This window comes from Xenopus tropicalis, chromosome 10, assembly GCF_000004195.4.
Source record: "Xenopus tropicalis strain Nigerian chromosome 10, UCB_Xtro_10.0, whole genome shotgun sequence".
NCBI classification, from domain to species: Eukaryota; Metazoa; Chordata; class Amphibia; order Anura; family Pipidae; genus Xenopus; species Xenopus tropicalis.
The window spans coordinates 35,298,725-35,320,412 of NC_030686.2; the positions used below are offsets into that span (position 1 = coordinate 35,298,725).

The 21,688-nt window shown below is 43.9% G+C and overlaps 1 protein-coding gene across 3 annotated transcripts in view; it reads left to right on the forward strand.

The window, feature by feature from the left end:
* The first annotated feature begins 8,810 nt into the window (after positions 1 to 8,810).
* The window catches only part of nfatc2 (nuclear factor of activated T cells 2), a 93,262-nt gene continuing 80,384 nt past the window's right edge, over positions 8,811 to 21,688 (forward strand). Inside the window, exons 1-2 of one of the 3 annotated variants that reach the window (XM_031894306.1) lie at positions 8,811 to 8,970; positions 9,316 to 9,376. In XM_031894306.1, coding sequence (XP_031750166.1) covers positions 9,358 to 9,376 — 19 coding nt within the window. In that variant the 5' untranslated portion in view covers positions 8,811 to 8,970; positions 9,316 to 9,357. Of the gene's footprint in view, positions 8,971 to 9,015; positions 9,377 to 21,688 lie in introns of those variants that run through there. The other 2 variants (XM_031894305.1, XM_031894307.1) reach the window with 2 other exon arrangements.

Below are 21,688 nucleotides of genomic sequence, written 5' to 3' on the forward strand. Positions count from 1 at the left end.
AGTGTTGGAAGGGTTACTGCCTGCTCTGCTCTCATTTCCCTACAGAAATAGGGGTTGGTAGCACTAGGTAGGTACCTAATATATAGGGACAGAGACAGGGGAAAGTGTTGGAAGGGTTACTGCCTGCTCTGCTCTCATTCCCCTACAGAAATAGGAGTTGGTAGCACTAGATAGGTACCTAATATATTGGGACAGAGACAGGGGAAAGTGTTGGAAGGGTTACTGCCTGCTCTGCTCTCATTTCCCTACAGAAATAGGGGTTGGTAGCATTAGATAGGTACCTAATATATAGGGGAAGAGACAGGGGAAAGTGTTGGAAGGGTTACTGCCTGCTCTGCTCTCATTTCCCTACAGAAATAGGGGTTGGTAGCACTAGATAGGTTCATAATATATAGGATTTTTTTATTTATAATATCACTTTACAATGAATAATCAACAAATCATGCACATTTCACAGATCATGACAAAACATAACCAAAACAAACCCCACAAACCCACCCATATCCCTCCAGCCCGCAGAGTCCATCCGTCTGTCCATTGGCAACTCCCCACCAAACACACCAAATCAAAGGCCGGTTTGCAAAGTCTTGTGTTTGTCCATACGGCTTCCTTTCACCACCTCCCAACCAATTCACCATCCCCAGAAAAGTCTTTCCTGGTCCAACCCCCTCCAGTTTCCATCTCCCAACAAAAACACAGCCAATAGCATATAAGCAAAGAAAGCTTAACCTCCGCTTTGAGTGAATGGCGCCCATTCAACAAGACAACCGATATTCCAAGGCTTTTGCGATATCGGTCGCCTGGTCAATCCACCATACATTCACCGAATATCATACAAAACCTAGTTTCCTACAATAATGTGCGTGTATGGCCGGCTTTAGAACTGAAATGCTGCTTAGAATTATATTTTCTTTCATTATAACAAAAAAAACTGTTTTTGGGTGAAGTTTCGCCTATAAAGATGTATGCAGGGGGCTATATCGATACACAGAGGTGCATATTTATTATAGTGTGTAAGCCAACATCACCAGTGATGTTGCCCATAGCAACCAATCAGCAATTAGATTTCAACAGACACCTACAAGTTAGAAAACAAAGGCAAAGATCTGATTGGGTGCTATGGGCAACATCATTGGTGATGTTGGCTTACACAATATAATAAATATGCCCCAGAGTGTATGTCTCTGGTACTGGAGCAGTGCAGCCTGGGAATGAGGAGATATTTGAATCAACATAAACACCATAAATCTATGTGCCTGTAGGCAAACATAGTCACAGTCAATCCATACAGGCACCTGTGAGCATTTCAGCAGGGGGTAGAGGGGGGCTATGGGCAGGCTGTGAGATTTGATGCCTATTCATTATTAAAGGAGATTATCACCTTGAATTAACTTTAGCCTGTGGTACAGAATATTCTTTTATTATTATTATTATTTAGCAACCTTTTCTTTTTTCACTTTTTTTTTTTTTACATTTCACCCTTTCATGGGAGCTGTAGTGAGGGGGACAATGCCCGGAGCTAGAAGAGGTACCTGCCTCCTCCCACCCTGCCTACCCCTAGTTGCTTGCTTGTTTTGCCTTGATACTAAGGATCTTCCATATCTGCAGGGCATGCTGGGTCTGAAATACAAACTGAGAGGCCCCTATCTGGTTTCTGGTATTTGCTGAGAAATGCTGTCCAGCAGGTTTTACTAAATAAGTCAAATTTGGTTTCCTTCACAGTAATTTAAAAATCGAAGAATCCAGAGATGGAGTGGTGCTAGGTTTTCTGTGTAGTGATCACAACACTATGTCAACAGCTTATGTCAGCAGGAACAGCCTATTGAATTTGTTCATAGCCTGTACAGAGAGATACCATAAAACTATGGCAGCACAGGGATTCCCCTGTACTAAGCACAATTCAGCAGGAACAGCCCCCTAAGTTTGCTCATAGCCTGTACAGAGAGATACCATAAAACTATGGCACATAGGGATTCCCCTGTACTAAGCACAATTCAGCAGGAACAGCCCCTAAGTTTGCTCATAGCCTGTACAGAGAGATACCATAAAACTATGGCAGCATAGGTATTCCCCTGTACTAAGCACAATTCAGCAGGAACAGCCCCCTAAGTTTCCTCATAGCCTGTACAGAGAGATACCATTAAGCTATGGCAGTATAGGTATTCCCCTGTACTAAGCACAATTCAGCAGGAACAGCCCCCTAAGTTTCCTCATAGCCTGTACAGAGAGATACCATTAAGCTATGGCAGTATAGGTATTCCCCTGTACTAAGCACAATTCAGCAGGAACAGCCCCCTAAGTGTGCTCATAGCCTGTACAGAGAGATACCATAAAATTATGGCAGCATAGGGATTCCCCTGTACTAAGCACAATTCAGCAGGAACAGCCCCCTAAGTTTGCTCATAGCCTGAACAGAAAGATACCTGAGTTTGCTTGGGGGGCTGAAGCAGAAGTGAATTTGCTAGGGCTTCATAGTAGCAGGTTTCGGGGTCTCTTATTTCCTATTAGAGGATGAACTTTGTGTTGAGATGCAGAATATTAGCAGTTGGCTGGGTTCTGCGGAAACAGCCCATGTGACATTCCATTGGCCAGGGTGAGTTTACTTTAAGGTAATGGGATCCAGGCTGAGTGTGCTGGAAGATGTGGGAAGAGAACGGCTCTCTTGGAAGATAAAAGGGGACTCCCTGGCTGTTTGGGCGGCCGACCCCTCTCCACAAGGGACTGCACCGGGGTTTTTTCCATACACAGTGATTCTGGCTGTGAAACTGGAAGGCTTGGCAGAAACATGTTATTTTTTAGTTGCTTAGCTAACGGGGAAAACCCCTCTCTTTCTGATCCTGCAAATCCCCACGGACCCATGGGGGAACCTGCTCATTGGCGCATTGTGTCTATTTGTAAATAAACTGTAACTGTAGATAGTGTGTGTTATACAACAAGGTGGTGCCAGCGAAGTATGGAGAGTGTGTGAGCCCTGTTATTTCTATCTTACTACTATAGGGAGTTGGTATGCCTTGATCAGCAATGCTGCCTCACAACAATGGGGTCTCAGGTTCAATTCCAGGCAGGGCCCCCTTCCAACGTGGGCTTCTTCTGGGCACTTGGGTTCCCCCCGCTCTCCAAACACATACAAGCAGGTTAATTGGCTCCTGTGATAGGGACTTTATATTGTAAGCTCCACTGGGGTAGGGACTGATGGGAATGTGATAGGGGCCTTATATTGTAAGCTCCACTGGGGCAGGGACTGATGGGAATGTGATAGGGACCTTAGATTGTAAGCTCTACTGGGGCAGGGACTGATGGGAATGTGATAGGGACCTTAGATTGTAAGCTCCACTGGGGCAGGGACTGATGGGAATGTGATAGGGGCCTTATATTGTAAGCTCCACTGGGGCAGGGACTGATGGTAATGTGATAGGAACCTTAGATTGTAAGCTCCACTGGGGCAGGGACTGATGGGAATGTGATAGGTACCTTAGATTGTAAGCTCACTGGGGCAGGGACTGATGGGAATGTGATAGGGACCTTAGATTGTAAACTCCACTGGGGCAGGGACTGATGGGAATGTGATAGGGACCTTAGATTGTAAGCTCCACTGGGGCTGGGACTAATGGGAATGGGATAGGGGCCTTAGACTGTAAGCTCCACTGGGGCAGGGACTGATGGGAATGTGATAGGGACCTTAGATTGTAAGCTCCACTGGGGCAGGGACTGATGGGAATGTGATAGGGACCTTATATTGTAAGCTACACTGGGGCAGGGACTGATGGGAATGGGATAGGGAACTTAGATTGTAAGCTCCACTGGGGCTGGGACTAATGGGAATGGGATAGGGACTTTAGATTGTAAGCTCCACTGGGGCAGGGACTGATGGGAATGTGATAGGGACCTTAGATTGTAAGCTCCACTGGGGCAGGGACTGATGGGAATGGGATAGGGGCCTTAGATTGTAAGCTCCACTGGGGCAGGGACTGATGGGAATGGGATAGGGGCCTTAGATTGTAAGCTCCACTGGGGCACGGACTGATGGGAATGTGATAGGGACCTTATATTGTAAGCTACACTGGGGCAGGGACTGATGGGAATGGGATAGGGAACTTAGATTGTAAGCTCCACTGGGGCAGGGACTGATGGGAATGTGATAGGGGCCTTATATTGTAAGCTACACTGGGGCAGGGACTGATGGGAATGGGATAGGGAACTTAGATTGTAAGCTCCACTGGGGCAGGGACTGATGGGAATTTGATAGGGACCTTAGATTGTAAGCTCACTGGGGCAGGGACTGATGGGAATGTGATAGGGACCTTAGATTGTAAGCTCCACTGAGGCAGGGACTGATGGGAATGTGATAGGGACCTTAGATTGTAAGCTCCACTGAGGCAGGGACTGATGGGAATGTGATAGGGAACTTAGATTGTAAGCTCCACTGGGGCAGGGACTGATGGGAATTTGATAGGGACCTTAGATTGTAAGCTCACTGGGGCAGGGACTGATGGGAATGTGATAGGGACCTTAGATTGTAAGCTCACTGGGGCAGGGACTGATGGGAATGGGATAGGGACCTTAGATTGTAAGCTCCACTGAGGCAGGGACTGATGGGAATGTGATAGGGACCTTAGATTGTAAGCTCTACTAGGGCAGGGACTGATGTGAATGTGATAGGGACCTTAGATTGTAAGCTCTACTAGGGCAGGGACTGATGTGAATGTGATAGGGACTTTAGATTGTAAGCTTCATTGGGACAGGGACTGATTGAAATAATGTATCTTTTCTGTAAAGCACTGTGGAATATGCCAATGCTATGTAATTAAAAAGCAATGAGCAATAAAAGGGCCTAGTCAATAATCTCCCATAGCAGAACCACCAATATCTCTCATGGTTCATTTCCAGTCCCCATACTCGTGTCCCTCCCAGTCGCACTCAGATCATTAAGTGAGAGGGTATTTAAATGGCTGTACTTGACTTTCTAAACTGATGGACAGCCCCGCAGAGCACAGAGAGTGACAGTCACGGATGTGAAGCTGCATTGTCGGTATATGGAGATGGAAAGGAGGCTGTTTGCCAAGCAACGCTCAATGGCGCTTAAGTTCAAACCCATCTGTAAGAAAGTAACAGTGAGTCACCCTCTGTCCCTGCTTGGGATCCCCACTGACCCCAGTAACAAACAGTCATTTAATTGCCAGTGTGACAAGTGCCCTCACTCGGAAATAAACCCTCTCTCTTCCTATTTATGTCTCTTGTAGGGGGGGGGGGGTGCATAGACTTTATAAGTAGAGGGCACCATCTGTTTCCTTAAGAAAGTACATGAGTTTTGTGAGCGCAGTACATTTTTGCCTGTATATTTGTATTTATACATATGGGAAGAGCTGCCATATTGTTTCCCTTAAACAGTACAGTATGAGGGTACAGCTTATTGTGTGCCCAGAACATTCCTTCTCTGTATATTTGTATTTTTACATATGGGAGGGAGGTGCCATAGTGTTTCCGTTAGACAGTACAGTATGAGGGTACAGCTTATTGTGTGCCCAGAACATTCCTTCTCTGTATATTTGTATTTATACATATGGGAGGGAGGTGCCATAGTGTTTCCCTTAGACAGTGCAGTATGAGGGTACAGCTTATTGTGTGCCCAGAACATTCCTTCTCTGTATATTTGTATTTATACATATGGGAGGGAGGTGCCATAGTGTTCCCCTTAGACAGTACAGTATGAGGGTACAGCTTATTGTGTGCCCAGAACATTCCTTCTCTGTATATTTGTATTTATACATATGGGAGGGAGGTGCAATATTGTTTTCCTTAGACAGTACAGTATGAGGGTACAGCTTATTGTGTGCCCAGAACATTCCTTCTCTGTATATTTGTATTTATACATATGGGAGGGAGGTGCCATATTGTTTCCCTTAGACAGTACAGTATGAGGGTACAGCTTATTGTGTGCCCAGAACATTCCTTCTCTGTATATTTGTATTTATACATATGGGAGGGAGGTGCCCTATTGTTTTCCTTAGACAGTACAGTATGAGGGTACAGCTTATTGTGTGCCCAGAACATTCCTTCTCTGTATATTTGTATTTATACATATGGGAGGGAGGTGCCATAGTGTTTCCCTTAGACAGTATAGTATGAGGGTATAGCTTATTGTGTGCCCAGAACATTCCTTCTCTGTATATTTGTATTTATACATATGGGAGAAGCTGCTATAGTGGTAACCGGATACAGTACAGTATGAGGGTACAGATCAATGGGGGCTGTAAATCTGCTCTAGCCTGTAGCCTTCAGTGTATATGGACATATCAGAGGGGAAGAACATGCATGTTACAGGTGCGTGTCTTGCCAGATCATCATTATAAAGCAAGACGCCTATAAAATCCTCATGCTGCGTGTCTGATTACCTGTCTCTTCTGTTGCCAGGAAACCATAGGTGTGCAACTTGTATCTGAGCCAACTGCTAAACTGTTGTGCAACAGGTGTCCTTATAGGGGCCCAGGCTCAAAGGGATGACCTGCCATGCTTGTGGGGTTCATAAATAGGGCCATGTTATTTATAAAGCAGCCTGCAGCTCTAACTGAATTATCAATCACTTCTGGGAGTTTTAGGCAGGTTGGAAGCTCTCCTATGGGGTGGTACTGATACCATCTTCCTAATTATACACATTATGCTATATTTACAGCTCCCTTTAGCCAGTACCCTCTTGCCTTACTATACACAATGTTTCCTGAGAAAAGGCAGTAAGGCACAGCTGGATCATATGGAGTATGGAGGCACATCTGGGTCATATGGAGTATGGAGGCACATCTGGGTCATATGGAGTATGGAGGCACATCTGGGTCATATGGAGTATGGAGGCACAGCTGGATCATATGGAGTATGGAGGCACAGCTGGATCACATGGAGTATGGAGGCACAGCTGTGGTATTAAGGGGACAGGGGAGGCTGCAGTAGGGAACAGCTGTAATCCAGAGAACAGGGAAGGACAGCTGGGTATGCAGAGAGCTCCATTCACTCAGTCTGACAGTCTGTGTATGTGCTGGGAACCTCCTATCCCTGGGGCAGCATTGTAACCCTCCCTCCCTGTCTGTACTGCCTTCCTGCCACTCATTCCCAAATGGTTCCTAAAGGGGAAGCTCTGCCCTTCTCTTCTCCTCACAAACTGAATTTATGGTACCACTGACACCCACACACACACAAGCTTCTCACCCTGGATTTCAAGCTGCATTGTGTGCTATTCACCACAATCCTAAAACATGCATGCAACTTGCACTTACTATATCTGTAACCTTGTTATGAGCTAAGGGGGCCCAGCCTGAAGGCCAGTTAGGGGGAGATTTGGGGTGAGGGCTTATTTGTGCCCTGGGTACCCCTGGAACTATAGCAGGGTGACTGTTACCCCAATGTTTCTATATCTCTTTAACCTTGTTATGAGCTAAGGGGGCCCAGCCTGTAGGCCAGTTAGGGGGAGATTTGGGGTGAGTGCTTATTTGTGCCCTGGGTACCCCTGGAACTATAGCAGGGTGACTGTTACCCCAATGTTTCTATATATCTGTAACCTTGTTATGGGCTAAGGGGGCCCAGCCTGAAGGCCAGTTAGGGGGAGATTTGGGGTGAGTGCTTATTTGTGCCCTGGGTACCCCTGGATAGCAGGGTGACTGTTACCCCAATATTTCTATATATCTGTAACCTTGTTATGAGCTAAGGGGGCCCAGCCTGTAGGCCAGTTAGGGGGAGATTTGGGGTGAGTGCTTATTTGTGCCCTGGGTACCCCTGGAACTATAGCAGGGTGACTGTTACCCCGATGTTTCTATATATCTGTAACCTTGTTATGGGCTAAGGGGGCCCAGCCTGAAGGCCAGTTAGGGGAAGATTTGGGGTGAGTGCTTATTTGTGCCCTGGGTACCCCTGGAACTATAGCAGGGTGACTGTTACCCCAATGTTTCTATATATCTGTAACCTTGTTATGAGCTAAGGGGGCCCAGCCTGAAGGCCAGTTAGGGGGAGATTTGGGGTGAGTGCTTATTTGTGCCCTGGGTACCCCTGGAACTATAGCAGGGTGACTGTTACCCCAATGTTTCTATATATCTGTGCCTGTGTCGCTCACAGCCATGTATATGGTGCCAGGGAGTGACAGGAACATTCCTCACCTTCCTTTGTAATTGAATTGCTCCGCCCCAATTCATGCCTATTCAGAAATCAAGTGCCCTTCAGGAGTATAATCTTTACCTTTTCACCCTGGACTTGAATAGAGAACTAAAATCAAATACTTCTGGACCCTTTTCCATGTAAGCTGCCATTATAGTTTTATAATCCCACCCACTGCTTTAGTTAGAAACGTATAGCTCTGCCTCTAGTGATCAGAATCAGAGAGTATTAGGCCTGCTTGAGTTAATGATCACTTGCCCCTTCCTGTATAGGGTAAATCTACCCTTGTGACACTACCCATATACACCTATTAGCAGTGTGCTTCATGGAGCTTACTGGGAGAGTATTGAAGGGGATAGGCCCCATATTTTTCCTGCAGCGGCCCCCAGTAAAGGCTCAGGCCTAGATATGTCTGCCAGTAAGGAGCTTTTACCTCCCTTCCAGTCAGTGCACAGCCGCCCTGCTGCTCACAGCAATTTATTGACTACTTAACCCCGTATTAATAGCGGCCTACAAGTGATGTCATTGCTCTTTCGCTAGCGCTAATGGAGCTAAACAGAAGCTGCGCTGTGCCTGGGAGTTTTATATTAGCACCATTTCTTTCTCTCTCTCTCTTTTTCATAAATATCATTCCATCTTTTTTCCCCTCGTAGCCCGGGCGCTCAACAATTAAGTGCTTGTACTGCGAGGCTGAAAAAAGCCACAGAGCAATGTTGGCCGAGGCTGCGGAGACGTCAGAGATTCCTGAGTGAGAAGTTTGCAGGAAAGCCCTCAGTTTAGGAGATGGATCGGATCCAAGGGTTCCCATAGCGATGGGATAAACAGGACGAAACAGTGAGGGAATCCCGTTATTTTACAGCATTCAAACACTATAAACACTCAGAGCAGGGAAGGAAGTCGACTTTCCCACTCCACTAACCCAGATCACAGGCAGAGCAGAGCCTCACTGCATCCCCAGCCTGGAGCCCTGCGGCTGCTACTGCTCCTCACTGCTCCTCTTTGGGTCCTTAACTGTTAGACCCCCGCCCCCACCCTGCCTGCACCCCACTCCCTCCCTACACCTTTTTTTTTTTTTAATCAACTTCTGACAAGCAGCATTGGCTGAACATGATCCACACAACTTGGGGCTTTTTTTGATTATTTTTTTTTTTGGTAATTATAATTTGTCTCCAAATGCAGAGAGAGGCAGCCTGCAGACTGACCCAGTACCACCAGCGCATCATGAGGTCTATGGATCAAGGTATGGAGAACTTTCTGCTGGGAGCAGCTTGGGGTGTTGGAGTCATTGTGGGGTACCTGAGGCTGGGGTATTGCTGTGGCTAACAATAGGGGGCAGCACAGGAGCAGAGGCTATTTATATGGACCCATACATCATAACAAACGAGCACTAATACTGTATCTTATATATATATAAACACTTGTACTCTGACAGCCTAGACTCACAAACACACTCCTCATGAGTTTACACACTACTAATATATATATATATATATATATATATATATATTATACAGACAGTGAGCCGCACACGCCAGAACTTTGCAAAAAAATGAAAAGTTTATTTGAAAAAAAGGTCCGTATATATATTTATATATATACACACTACTATTATATATATATATGTATAGTTACGTTGTATTTGATCTGCACGATGCAGTAAAGTTTTCTTTCATCACGTAAGTCTGGACGTTTTTGTCTTTTATTTAAAAACACACGTGCTTACAAGCTACTAAATATACCAACACATAAGCAGTTACACCTGAAAACAAGGACTTACACAGAGTGACATATATAGAAAAACACACTTACGTTCAAGGAAATAAACACCTACCTGTTCAACATATAGCACATAAAGGGGATATAAACCTGGATATGACATTTTGTCTAATAAAAGACAATGTTAAGTTAATGCTAAGCAACTTCCCAATATAAAGTCATTAATACATTTTTTAGAAGTTTAATGGTTATGTGTACATCTAATAGCTATTGAAAGCAGTGCCTGTCTTGCCCCTTTCTGCACTGCTGGTCCTGTCCTTGGAAACAATGTAGCAGAAGTCAGCCTTGCCTGCTTCTTCTTTCAAGGTCTGTTAATCAGCTGGCTGTCGCTACATCGTTTCTAAAGTCAGAACCAGCTGCCCACCAGACGGCTATTACATTTACAAATAACTATACACAACTATGCACAAATGTGCAATGAATGTTTGTTGGCGAGTTGCTTTCATTAGATTTAAGGTTTACCTCCCCTTTACTCTATACACCTGTAGCTGTACATGTGTGAGGGTATATTTATATTTAGAAATATCTTCTAGAATTCCCCTAGGAAACAGCAGGAGCATAACTAGGACCAGAAGTCTAAATCCCAAGCCGAACTGCAGATAACTGTGCAGGCACCTATGTAATTGGCTTATGCTCAGTATGCTTGTACGTCCTTAATCTAAATACAATAATAATGATTTTATGTATATGGTTAGTGACTTAATGTTACCACACGATACCCGCATACAATATATTTCCTCGCCGTAGTTGGTGATTAATGAGGAGCATCCTCTATGGATGACAGCTGACACCCATGCTGATTGTGGTTTGCAGCGTTACATAAGGGAGTTCCATCTTTCTTGCAGAGGGCACTATAGATCCTGTGAGCTCAAACTGCTGTCACTGTCAGACTAAGGGAGACATTGTGTGGGTTTTAATCAGGCAGAGCAGGGGCTTAGCTGCCACCTACAGCTTTAAATGATAGCACAGGGCTTTGCACTCTGCATGGCGACAGTGTGGGTTTCCTCAGGGTACTGCAGTTTCCTCCCACAGCCCAGGCGGGTTAATTGGTTCCTGATAAAACTGACCCTAGTATGTGACCGTGGCGGAGAAATCTTACTGTAAGCTCTGGGGTATATAAATAAGACATACTATTAATAAAAGCCTACCCAATAATTGATATCATATCTAACCCTTCCAGATGCAGTGAAACAGCAATGCTGGGAGTTGTAGTTTATCAGTATCTAGTGAGGAGCAGTTGCCTGTAACTGCATTAGAGTTTGAGTCCATCACAGTGTTTGTACATTACATTATAAAGCCTTTACCTCCCAGTTCACTGGGGTTATAAAGAGCAACGGGCCGAAATGGGAAATGGCGTGCAACACATGGTTTGTACAGGTATGGGATCTGTTATCTGGAAATTATGCAGAATGATTGTGGTTTTCTGGATAAGGGGTATTTTCCTAATGTGGAACACCATACCATTTGGCTGTTGAAGAAACACTAAAACCGTAATATACCCCAGCATCAATAAGAACGACTGGCTCAGTGGAACGGGCAACACTTGGATCCACACAGGATAAGATGGAGTTTATTATGGTTTTAGGGTTTTGTTTTTTTTTTAAACCCCAAAAGGCATGGTGTTGTACATTAAGAAAATACCCCTTATCCAGAAAACCACAATTATTCTGGATAATAGATCCCATACCTGAGTCATAGAGGTCAATTAACCCTTTGCTGTTTGGAGTGAAAGCAAGTTTGCTGCAAGAGAAGTGCTACGGAGCAGCCGCACTTGGAGAATTAGAACTGTGCCCAAGCTGTTGGATTGGCATTAAATCCTGAAACCTTAATGGGCAGGAAAAGAGACAGAATGACAGACTTTAAAGAAGAAATGAACCCTTACGTTTTCTATACTATAGTTGTTGGTATTCAGAGGCAAATTGTAATCTGAACTGCAGCTTTTTTGTTTATCATCTCTTTTAAATTGTTTTGGGTCTAAGCAACAGGCAGGAGAGTGAATAAGAAAAAAACATCAAAAGATAAGTAATAGTATAAAAATGGGTAAAAGGGTCAGGGAGAAAGCTGACAAAAAAATGCTGAAAATACAGCAAAGATCCACTGCAAATTGTCTCACCATTCAGTGTGACAGGTGGATGCCTGTTTGCTAAGACCAGTCAGTCTACTAATGGCAAGACTGCTCAAATGCCTACATTTTCCAGATTTAAGTAAGAAATAATAAAAGAAAGAATAAAAAAAAAAATCCAAAATGTCCATCTAGAGAATAGGAGTGCTTGCCTGGAACGATCATAATTTTAACTTTCTGGAGTCCATATCTCTGGGCCAAACACTGTGATTCCCAGGTCACCATCCTGCACCAAAGTATCAGTTCTAAAACTAATTCTAAAGGGAAAATATGTGCTGTTTATAGGGTAGGGATTTTATTCTATTGACTTGAATTGTATCATGTGTGCCCGGAGCATTCATTCTCTGTATATTTGTATTTTTACAAATGGGAGGGAGGTGCCATATTGTTTCCCTTAGACAGTACAGTATGAGGGTATAGCTTATTGTGTGCCCAGAACATTCCTTCTCTGTATATTTGTATTTATACATATGGGAGGGAGGTGCCATATTGTTTCCCTTAGACAGTACAGTATGAGGGTACAGCTTATTGTGTGCCCAGAACATTCCTTCTCTGTATATTTGTATTTATACATATGGGAGGGAGGTGCCATAGTGTTTCCCTTAGACAGTACAGTATGAGGGTACAGCTTATTGTGTGCCCAGAACATTCCTTCTCTGTATATTTGTATTTATACATATGGGAGGGAGGTGCCATATTGTTTGCCTTAGACAGTACAGTATGAGGGTACAGCTTATTGTGTGCCCAGAACATTCCTTCTCTGTATATTTGTATTTATACATATGGGAGGGAGGTGCCATATTGTTTCCCTTAGACAGTACAGTATGAGGGTACAGCTTATTGTGTGCCCAGAACATTCCTTCTCTGTATATTTGTATTTATACATATGGGAGGGAGGTGCCATATTGTTTCCCTTAGACAGTACAGTATGAGGGTACAGCTTATTGTGTGCCCAGAACATTCCTTCTCTGTATATTTGTATTTATACATATGGGAGGGAGGTGCCATATTGTTTCCCTTAGACAATACAGTATGAGGGTACAGCTTATTGTATAACTCAATATTTATCTCTTGGTCTAAAAAAACACTGACATGGACTTACACAGAGACACAGTTTGGGAGGGAAAATATATATGGATAGATGATAGATAGATAGATAGATAGATATAGATGGAGCAATAGGGAGAGCCATATATTTGATAGCGCTATAATGTGACCCATGCTCTGTGTGGGTTCGTTTAGAAACAATAAAGTATCAGTCAGTAATAAAGCCGTCACACAGAGCCGACACAGTTATAAACCAGCCTGAAGAAGGTTACAGTTGTAGTTCCTTTGCTGGACCCTCAATTCTTCTTTTGGTCTCTGATTAATTTCATGTCTGGGCCTCAGCCCAGAGCATGTCTCCCTCTGCCTCTCCTGCTGCGTTTTGTCCAGGATTGTAATAAATGTATATAACATGAATGATTGTGAAAGGAAAAACCAGTCACCCATCTGCAGGCTGCTATCTGCCATATAGCGGTTAGTGTCTGTGCTGGTTCTGCTGAAATGGACATGTACATTTATAACATTCCCTTGGTATGTGTCTGATGGAAATATAAAGAGCTATACTCCCCTATTGGTTTTTCCCTATTTTTTTTTTGTTAAAGCTGCCATTGTTTCAGGCTGGTTGTGCACAACCTTAAGGCTTGATTATAACATCTAGGACCCTAGATTGTTAGATTGGTATCTTAGTCCGGCTTTCAAACAGGCAACCCCTTTCCATATAGAAGGGGTACTGATATATAAAACCATGGTTCAGCCATTCTAGCCTTATATATGCACTTGCCATGCAACGTTAGATGTTCTAAGAAACTTCCATTTACTGTTTGGGGAGAGAAACCTGCCTTTCTTTGAAGGACCTTTCATGCCTGATGTTGGCCTTCAAGAGATGTTTATGGTTGATGATGTGTTGAGTGGCACACGTTGGACATTAGGGCTCTGGTACCTGTAGCAGCAGAAGGATTGCGACAAATGAGTAGCATTCCCTTTCAGGATAATATTCAGGGGACAAAGGAGACGAGAGAGCTCCACTTGTCACTGAAAGACAAATCTGAGCCAGTGAATATTCATTATTCTTTAAACAATTGTCTAGATAAAGGTTCTTCCATCTTCCTCTTTATCTCCCTGACCTTCTTCCACTGTTATTCTTTCATTTCAGCGGCAGGGAATGCAGCTGTAATAACAGGCAGGCTATGTCGTACGGCAGGGAGATCTCTGTCTGACAGATAGGAACGCAGAAGACTAGATTGAGGGGGGGAAAACATGAACTTTAGACCGGGATGAGATGAATGTATTTGGGAATGCCTTTTTGTGTCCACTGAAAGTTATTAGTAAGACTAGCTCTATATCAGAGTTCATCAGTAATCCAGTAACATGGAAAGGAAATTACTAGAATTAATTTCATATTTTGAGTAGTGGGCTTGGTTTCTGAGGTCAGGGGTATCTTTGCTTTGGGTGTAATAGGTGTGTGTAGTTTAATTTTTATTTTATTTACAGCAAGTCTCCATGGCATGTGGTAAAACTGCAGGGCTCTGCCACTACAATGTTCCCCCTTCCAGGACCGTAAAAAAGGGGTCAAATTTTTGGGGGAGTAGGCTGGCTTTGGGCAGGCATGGTTGGGCATAATTCGGGTGACTAGGGTATATTGTGGGTATGTGCCTTAGGCACGTGCCTCTTCTGCCCGGCCCTAGTTTTTGTCCTGCTGGCTAGGAAATGGGTTGATAAAAAATGGGTTGCCAAAAAGTAGCATGGGACTTTATGGTATCTGATGGTGGCCCTGTTTAACTGCATCAGCAAGTGACTAATATAAATTATATTTGTGTATATAATATACAATTTTACTTATTTTTTAATATATTTTACATTATTACTTCTGGAATAAATAAGGAGTTAATTTAACAGTTGTACGGAGGACAAAGTTAGCCTTGTCTAGTATCCCATAGCAACCAATAAGCAATTAGATTTTACTGGCCTACAGCAGTTACAATGATGAAAGCAAACATCTAATTGGTTGCTATGGGTAACTTGACTGGGCCAACCGTTGCTCAATCTGCTACATAAACCCCTTTTGTGCATGGCCAGAGCTGTGGCGGCACTGGAGTATGATGTAATGCTCAAGTAGCCGATTCAGCACGGGTCGCCACCTACTTTGTTTCCCTTACTATACACAATGCCCAGTTCAGCATGTTTTCTAGATATGGTGATGTATATGTCATGAACAGGGGAGGGGGGGGGGAATTCGTTTATCAACATCTTAGGCAATGTCCCTGGAATTTGTGGCACACTGCCAAGTAAAGTGCAAGTGACTCAACTCATTCTTAAAATTATATTTTCCCGTTATGTCCCGACACCAGTAAAGCAGAGGATTGTCCTCGGGTGAAACAGAGCTGGCATTCTGGGAGCCGCGCCTTGTTTTTGCGACCATGCTGTGGGCTGAGTGTGAGACACTGTGCCCATTCACAGCTTAACCAAACAAGAAAGATGAAAGCCTTACTCTAAATATCCTACTTTGGCTTGTTCTGGGCAGGAAAATTGTGCCTTACCCAAACCCTTACTGGAGTGGCCCCTTGTCTCCTCGTCCAAATGGTAATTCTATTTTTTTTCACATGATATAAAATATACTGTATATAGGGAAAATTTTGGTTGCATAAAAACCTGGTGCACTGACAAACAGAGCCTCCCGTAGGCTGCAGGTCCAGATAGGTACTACCAAACAGCCAATCACAGCCCTTATTTGGCACCCCCAGGAACATTTTTATGCTTGTGTTGCTCTCCAGTTCCCCTTACATTTTAATGGCTCGCAGCCCTAAGATTATCATGGCAGAGGGGACCATGCTAATAACCAATTAGGAGGAGTCTACCCGCCCATTAAATGATGTTTGTGTCGACCCTTGTGGCCTTTGTGGCAGCCAATTGGCACCAGTTTTCTGCTGTTGGTGGAAATCCTGCACTAGGCCAAGATTCTCCATCCTTTCTATCTAGAACATTGCACTATAGGAAGTGCAGATCTACCTGTAATTATCACAGTAAAGGGCTGCGGGTCCTTAGGAGGGTTAGCAAAGTATTCTTTACATTATTCTTTCCTCTGTACTGTGAACCCTGTTTCCGATCAATAGGCGCTTCCATTAAATAACAGCACAGGGAGGTTACGGGGCAATCGATTAAGCAGTCGCTGATTTTTCTTGGCTGTAAATGTCTGAAGCGAAAGCATTAAGTCTAACATAACAGAACCACTGAACAGCCTCCTAATACTGTCATTACTCTGCCCATCCTCACCATTTAACCAGAGCAGAAATCAAATAAATGAATTTAAAAGGCATATTATTCAAATATTTATTTGCTAAGTTGTGCTTAGTACAGGAAAATATCTCCCCTGGCATACTATTATGGTATCTCTCTGCACAGGCTATGAGCAAACTTAGGGGGCTGTTCCTGCTGAATTGTGCTTAGTACAGGGGAATCCCTATGCTGCCATAGTTTTATGGTATCTCTCTGTACAGGCTATGAGCAGACTTAGGGGGCTGTTCCTACTGAATTGTGCTTAGTACAGGGGAATCCCTATGCTGCCATAGTTTTATGGTATAGTATCTCTCTGTACAGGCTATGAGCAAAGTTAGGGGGCTGTTCCTGCTGAATTGTGCTTAGTACAGGAAAATACCTCCCTTGGCATACTATTATAGTATCTCTCTGTACAGGCTATGAGCAGACTTAGGGGGCTGTTCCTGCTGAATTGTGCTTAGTACAAGGGAATCCCTATGCTGCCATAGTTTTATGGTATCTCTCTGTACAGGCTATGAGCAAACTTAGGGGGCTGTTCCTGCTGAATTGTGCTTAGTACAGGAAAATACCTCCCTTGGCATACTATTATAGTATCTCTCTGTACAGGCTATGAGCAGACTTAGGGGGCTGTTCCTGCTGAATTGTGCTTAGTACAGGGGAATCCCTATGCTGCCATAGTTTTATGGTATCTCTCTGTACAGGCTATGAGCAAACTTAGGGGGCTGTTTCTGCTGAATTGTGCTTAGTACAGGAAAATACCTCCCTTGGCATACTATTATAGTATCTCTCTGTACAGGCTATGAGCAGTTTAGGGGGCTGTTCCTGCTGAATTGTGCTTAGTACAGGAAAATACCTCCCCTAGCATACTATTATAGTATCTCTCTTTACAGGCTATGAGCAGACTTAGGGGGCTGTTCCTGCTGAATTGTGCTTAGAACGGAGGAATCCCTATGCTGCCATAGTTTTATGGTATCTCTCTGTATAGGCTATGAGCAAACTTAGGGGGCTGTTCCTGCTGAATTGTGCTTAGTACAGGAAAATACCTCCCCTGGCATACTATTATAGTATCTCTCTTTACAGGCTATGAGCAGACTTAGGGGGCTGTTCCTGCTAAATTGTGCTTAGTACTGGGGAATACCTATGCTGCCATAGTTTCATGGTATCTCTCTGTACAGGCTATGAACAAATTCAATGGGCTGTTCCTGCTGAATTGTGCTTAGTACAGGGAATACCTATGCTGCCATAGTTTTATGGTATCTCTCTGTACAGCAGGGGGCTCAAACTCAATTTACCTGGGGGCCGCAGGAGGCAAAGTCAGGATGAGGCTGGGCCGCATAAGGGATTTCACAAAAAATTGGCTTTCAAGGGATAATGCAAGGCACGGCGGGCGGGAGCTGCTGATTGCGGAAATGACGTTATACCATAACAGTTATTATGGGAAGACGTTCTGTGTGCACAATTAGCTCCTTAGCAGCTAATTGTGCACACAGAATGTCTTCCTATAATAACTGTTATGGTGGCATAATGTCATTTCCGCAATCAGCAGCTCCCGCCGTGCCTTGCATTATCCCTTGAATCGCAATAAAAATCGCGACCCATTCATTGCTTTTGAGAAGGCGTTGGTGCGGGCCACAAAATACTGTACCGAGGGCCGCAAATGGCCCGCGGGCCGCGAGTTTGAGACCCCTGCTGTACAGGCTACGGACACATTCAATGGGCTGTTCCTGCTGACATGTGCTGTTGACATAGTATTGTGATCTATTTCTACACAGAAAACCTAGCACCACTACATCTCTGGATTCTTTGATTTTTAAGTTACTGGAAACAAAATTTTCAAGTTACTGGAAACAAAATTTGGCGTATTTAGTAAAACCTGTTGGACAGCATTTCCCAGCAAACAACAGAACTCAGATAAGGGTAAGCACAAAGACCCAATGAGAAGACAAGATGTTCTGGAGAAAGACTACCCATACATTCAGGAGCTGAACCCAACATGACTTGCTTTGTAACATAGTAGTTGAGGCTGACAAAAGAAATCAAATTAAATTCTCTGGCCAATGATAATGTTAATGTTACAAATTTGTCAAAGTAGGACAAAAAAAATAATAAAAAAAACATAATTCCATATCATAATTGCTATATAAGGGGTGATTAGCTAACATGGGTTCTAAAGTAAACCAGTGCAGTTGCCAGTAGTAACCAATACCCCAATTCAGTAGTCCCCCCCCCCCATTTCATCAATTATAAATTTACATTCAATGTTATAAAATGGCTAGGGGGTCATGGTGCTTAAATCCATCCATATTCCTTTTCCTAGTAAATCTTAGCCAAGGCTTCTGTTCTGTTACTGGCATATTTATCGAGAGAAGTACCAGGAAGATCAGATTTCTGTACTAATTGAAACAGTCTTGGTTTGGCATTTCCTTGAATTTGACTGATTCTGTAGTTTCACATCTATATTCCATGGAACATAGATGTGAATTATTTCTGGGTATTAATGATGCAGAGACTTCAACAGTTCCTCTGGCTGTTTCGAGTTCATTTCCTTTTCCTGACCCGAACCATCTCAGCTATGGCGTACATTAAATTTACAGTTGGGGTACATTATCCCTTATAATACATGACTGATACTCAGAGTTCCCTGTATAACTCAGCCTGCAGCCTTGTGCCTTTATATGGGCACAGAACCCCTCAGTGACTTCTAATATCCTTATCATTTACAGTAGGGGGTACATTATCCCTTATAATACAGGACTGATACTCAGAGTTCCCTGTATAACTCAGCCTGCAGCCTTGTGCCTTTATATGGGCACAGAACCCCTCAGTGACTGCTAATATCCTCATCATTTACAGTAGGGGGTACATTATCCCTTATAATACATGAGTGATACTCAGAGTTCCCTGTATAACTCAGCCTGCAGCCTTGTGCCTTTATATGGGCACAGAACCCCTCAGTGACTGCTAATATCCTCATCATTTACAGTAGGGGGTACATTATCCCTTATAATACATGAGTGATACTCAGAGTTCCCTGTATAACTCAGCCTGCAGCCTTGTGCCTTTATATGGGCACAGAACCCCTCAGTGACTTCTAATATCCTTATCATTTACAGTAGGGGGTACATTATCCCTTATAATACATGAGTGATACTCCGAGTTCCCTGTATAATTCAGCCTGTGCTCCTTGATGCTTCTAATATCCTTGAAATTTATTCTCTGTATAGTGAATATTCACTTAAGATATGCCATATTGTATCAGATGCTATTTAAGAGAAAGTAGGCTTTTTACATATTGTAGGGCAGGATGCTGCTGAAGCCCTCCTGTTGTGAGGCTACTGTCAAATACAGCAAGCCATTACTTAAAAAGAAATCTTAGCACTGTTATTACAAAAGGACAAAAGGAGATTGTTCTTCCTTTTAAACTGTTTTATAAGCTCATGGAATTCAATACTGTAGTTTTTTTCAGTAGAACGATGATGTATGATAAGGTTTATAAATAGCTTTTGATTACACAGCATAAGAATACATGATACAAAATCAAATAAAATACAAAAAAAGCATGGTACACACAGGCAGCATAGGGCAGGCAGAGTATGGCAAACACAGGCAGCATAGGGCAGGCAGAGTATGGCACACACAGGCAGCATAGGTCAGGCAGAATATGGTACACACAGACAGCATAGGGCAGGCAGAGTATGGCACACACAGGCAGCATAGGGCAGACAGAGTATGGCACACACAGGCAGCATAGGGCAGGCAGAGTATGGCACACACAGGCAGCATAGGGCAGGCAGAGTATGGCACACACAGGCAGCATAGGGCAGGCAGAGTATGGCACACACAGACAGCATAGGGCAGGTAGAGTATGACACACACAGGCAGCATAGGGCAGGCAGAGTATGGCACACACAGGTAGGGCAGGCAGCATAGAGCAGGCAGAGCATGGAACACACAGGCAGCATAGGACAGGTAGAGTAAGGAACACACAGGGCAGGCATAGTATGGCACAAGCAAGCAGGGTAGCACAGGCAGAGCATGGTACAGACAACTTAGGGCAGGTAGAGTATGGCACACACAGGCAGCATAGGGCAGGCAGAGTATGGCACACACAGGCAGCATAGGGCAAGCAGAGTATGGCACACACAAACAGGCAGCATAGGGCAGGCAGAGTATGGCACACACAGGTAGGGCAGGCAGCATAGAGCAGGCAGAGCATGGCACACACAGGCAGCATAGGGCAGGCAGAGTATGGCACACACAGGCAGCATAGGGCAAGCAGAGTATGGCACACACAGACAGGCAGCATAGGGCAGGCAGAGTATGGCACACACAGACAGAGTAGGGCACACAGGTGGGGGGGGGCATACAAAGGAGGGGGGTCACAGGATGCCAGTACTTATTTCATTCTGTCATTCGGACTATGAATAGGAAAGGGTCGAAATAGCAAGATATCTTATTGTAATAACAAGTAGGATCTACCATTGCAATTAATTGACAGCATGGTTCCCAAGGTCACTGGTCATAGCAACCAACTACTAACTTATTTTTCATGTTGGAAAGTTAAAGACTATAAAGGCAAATAATGTATAGCGAATAACACAGAGCACATATTTACATGACTTTAGTCTGTAACATACTACATGTTACTTCCTCTTCAAACCTTTGTTGTGCAACTTTTCAGATGAAAGGGAATGTGCACTTTTTTTGTTTTAAAGACTTTGGTGGAACAGGATTTACCTGTATACTGAATACCCGGCTGCACAACACTGCAGGGAGTTTAGCTTTTACCTTCTTACAGGAAAATGATACTTTAAAATGTCCCCAAAATTCCTCATCTTTTACTACAGGCCAATTCATCTCGTTTTTATAAAATTATCCAGGCCGGTGTACTGAGCGCTGTTCTGCTGTGTCTTTCCCCACTCCCACATATTCCTTGCGCTGATTCAAGCGGGGCTTGAGCGGCACAAAGGGATACCTGCTTGGGGGAAAAAGTGAGAGATTTTAGTCACTGAGGGATATCCCTGGCTCCTTTCTGCTTAAAGTCTTGGGTTCATTTATTTTCCAGAGCTGTGAGTCCAGGTTATACCAAGTCATTATTTAATTTTTTTCTAACTTCCTAGTTAGGAAAAAGGAGGTTACCTTCTTGCCACCACTCCCCCCCCCCCCCACACACACACATTCACCCCACGAATACAGAACTGCCTGCTGATCCCTTGTATGTCTTTGCACCTTGAAACAGATTACAGAGACCTGGGGGAATTCCTTTTTTAAATCTAAGCACATGGTCGATTGCATCTGGTCTTTGCACTTTGCACAGCACCCTGCAGGTAGTAAATG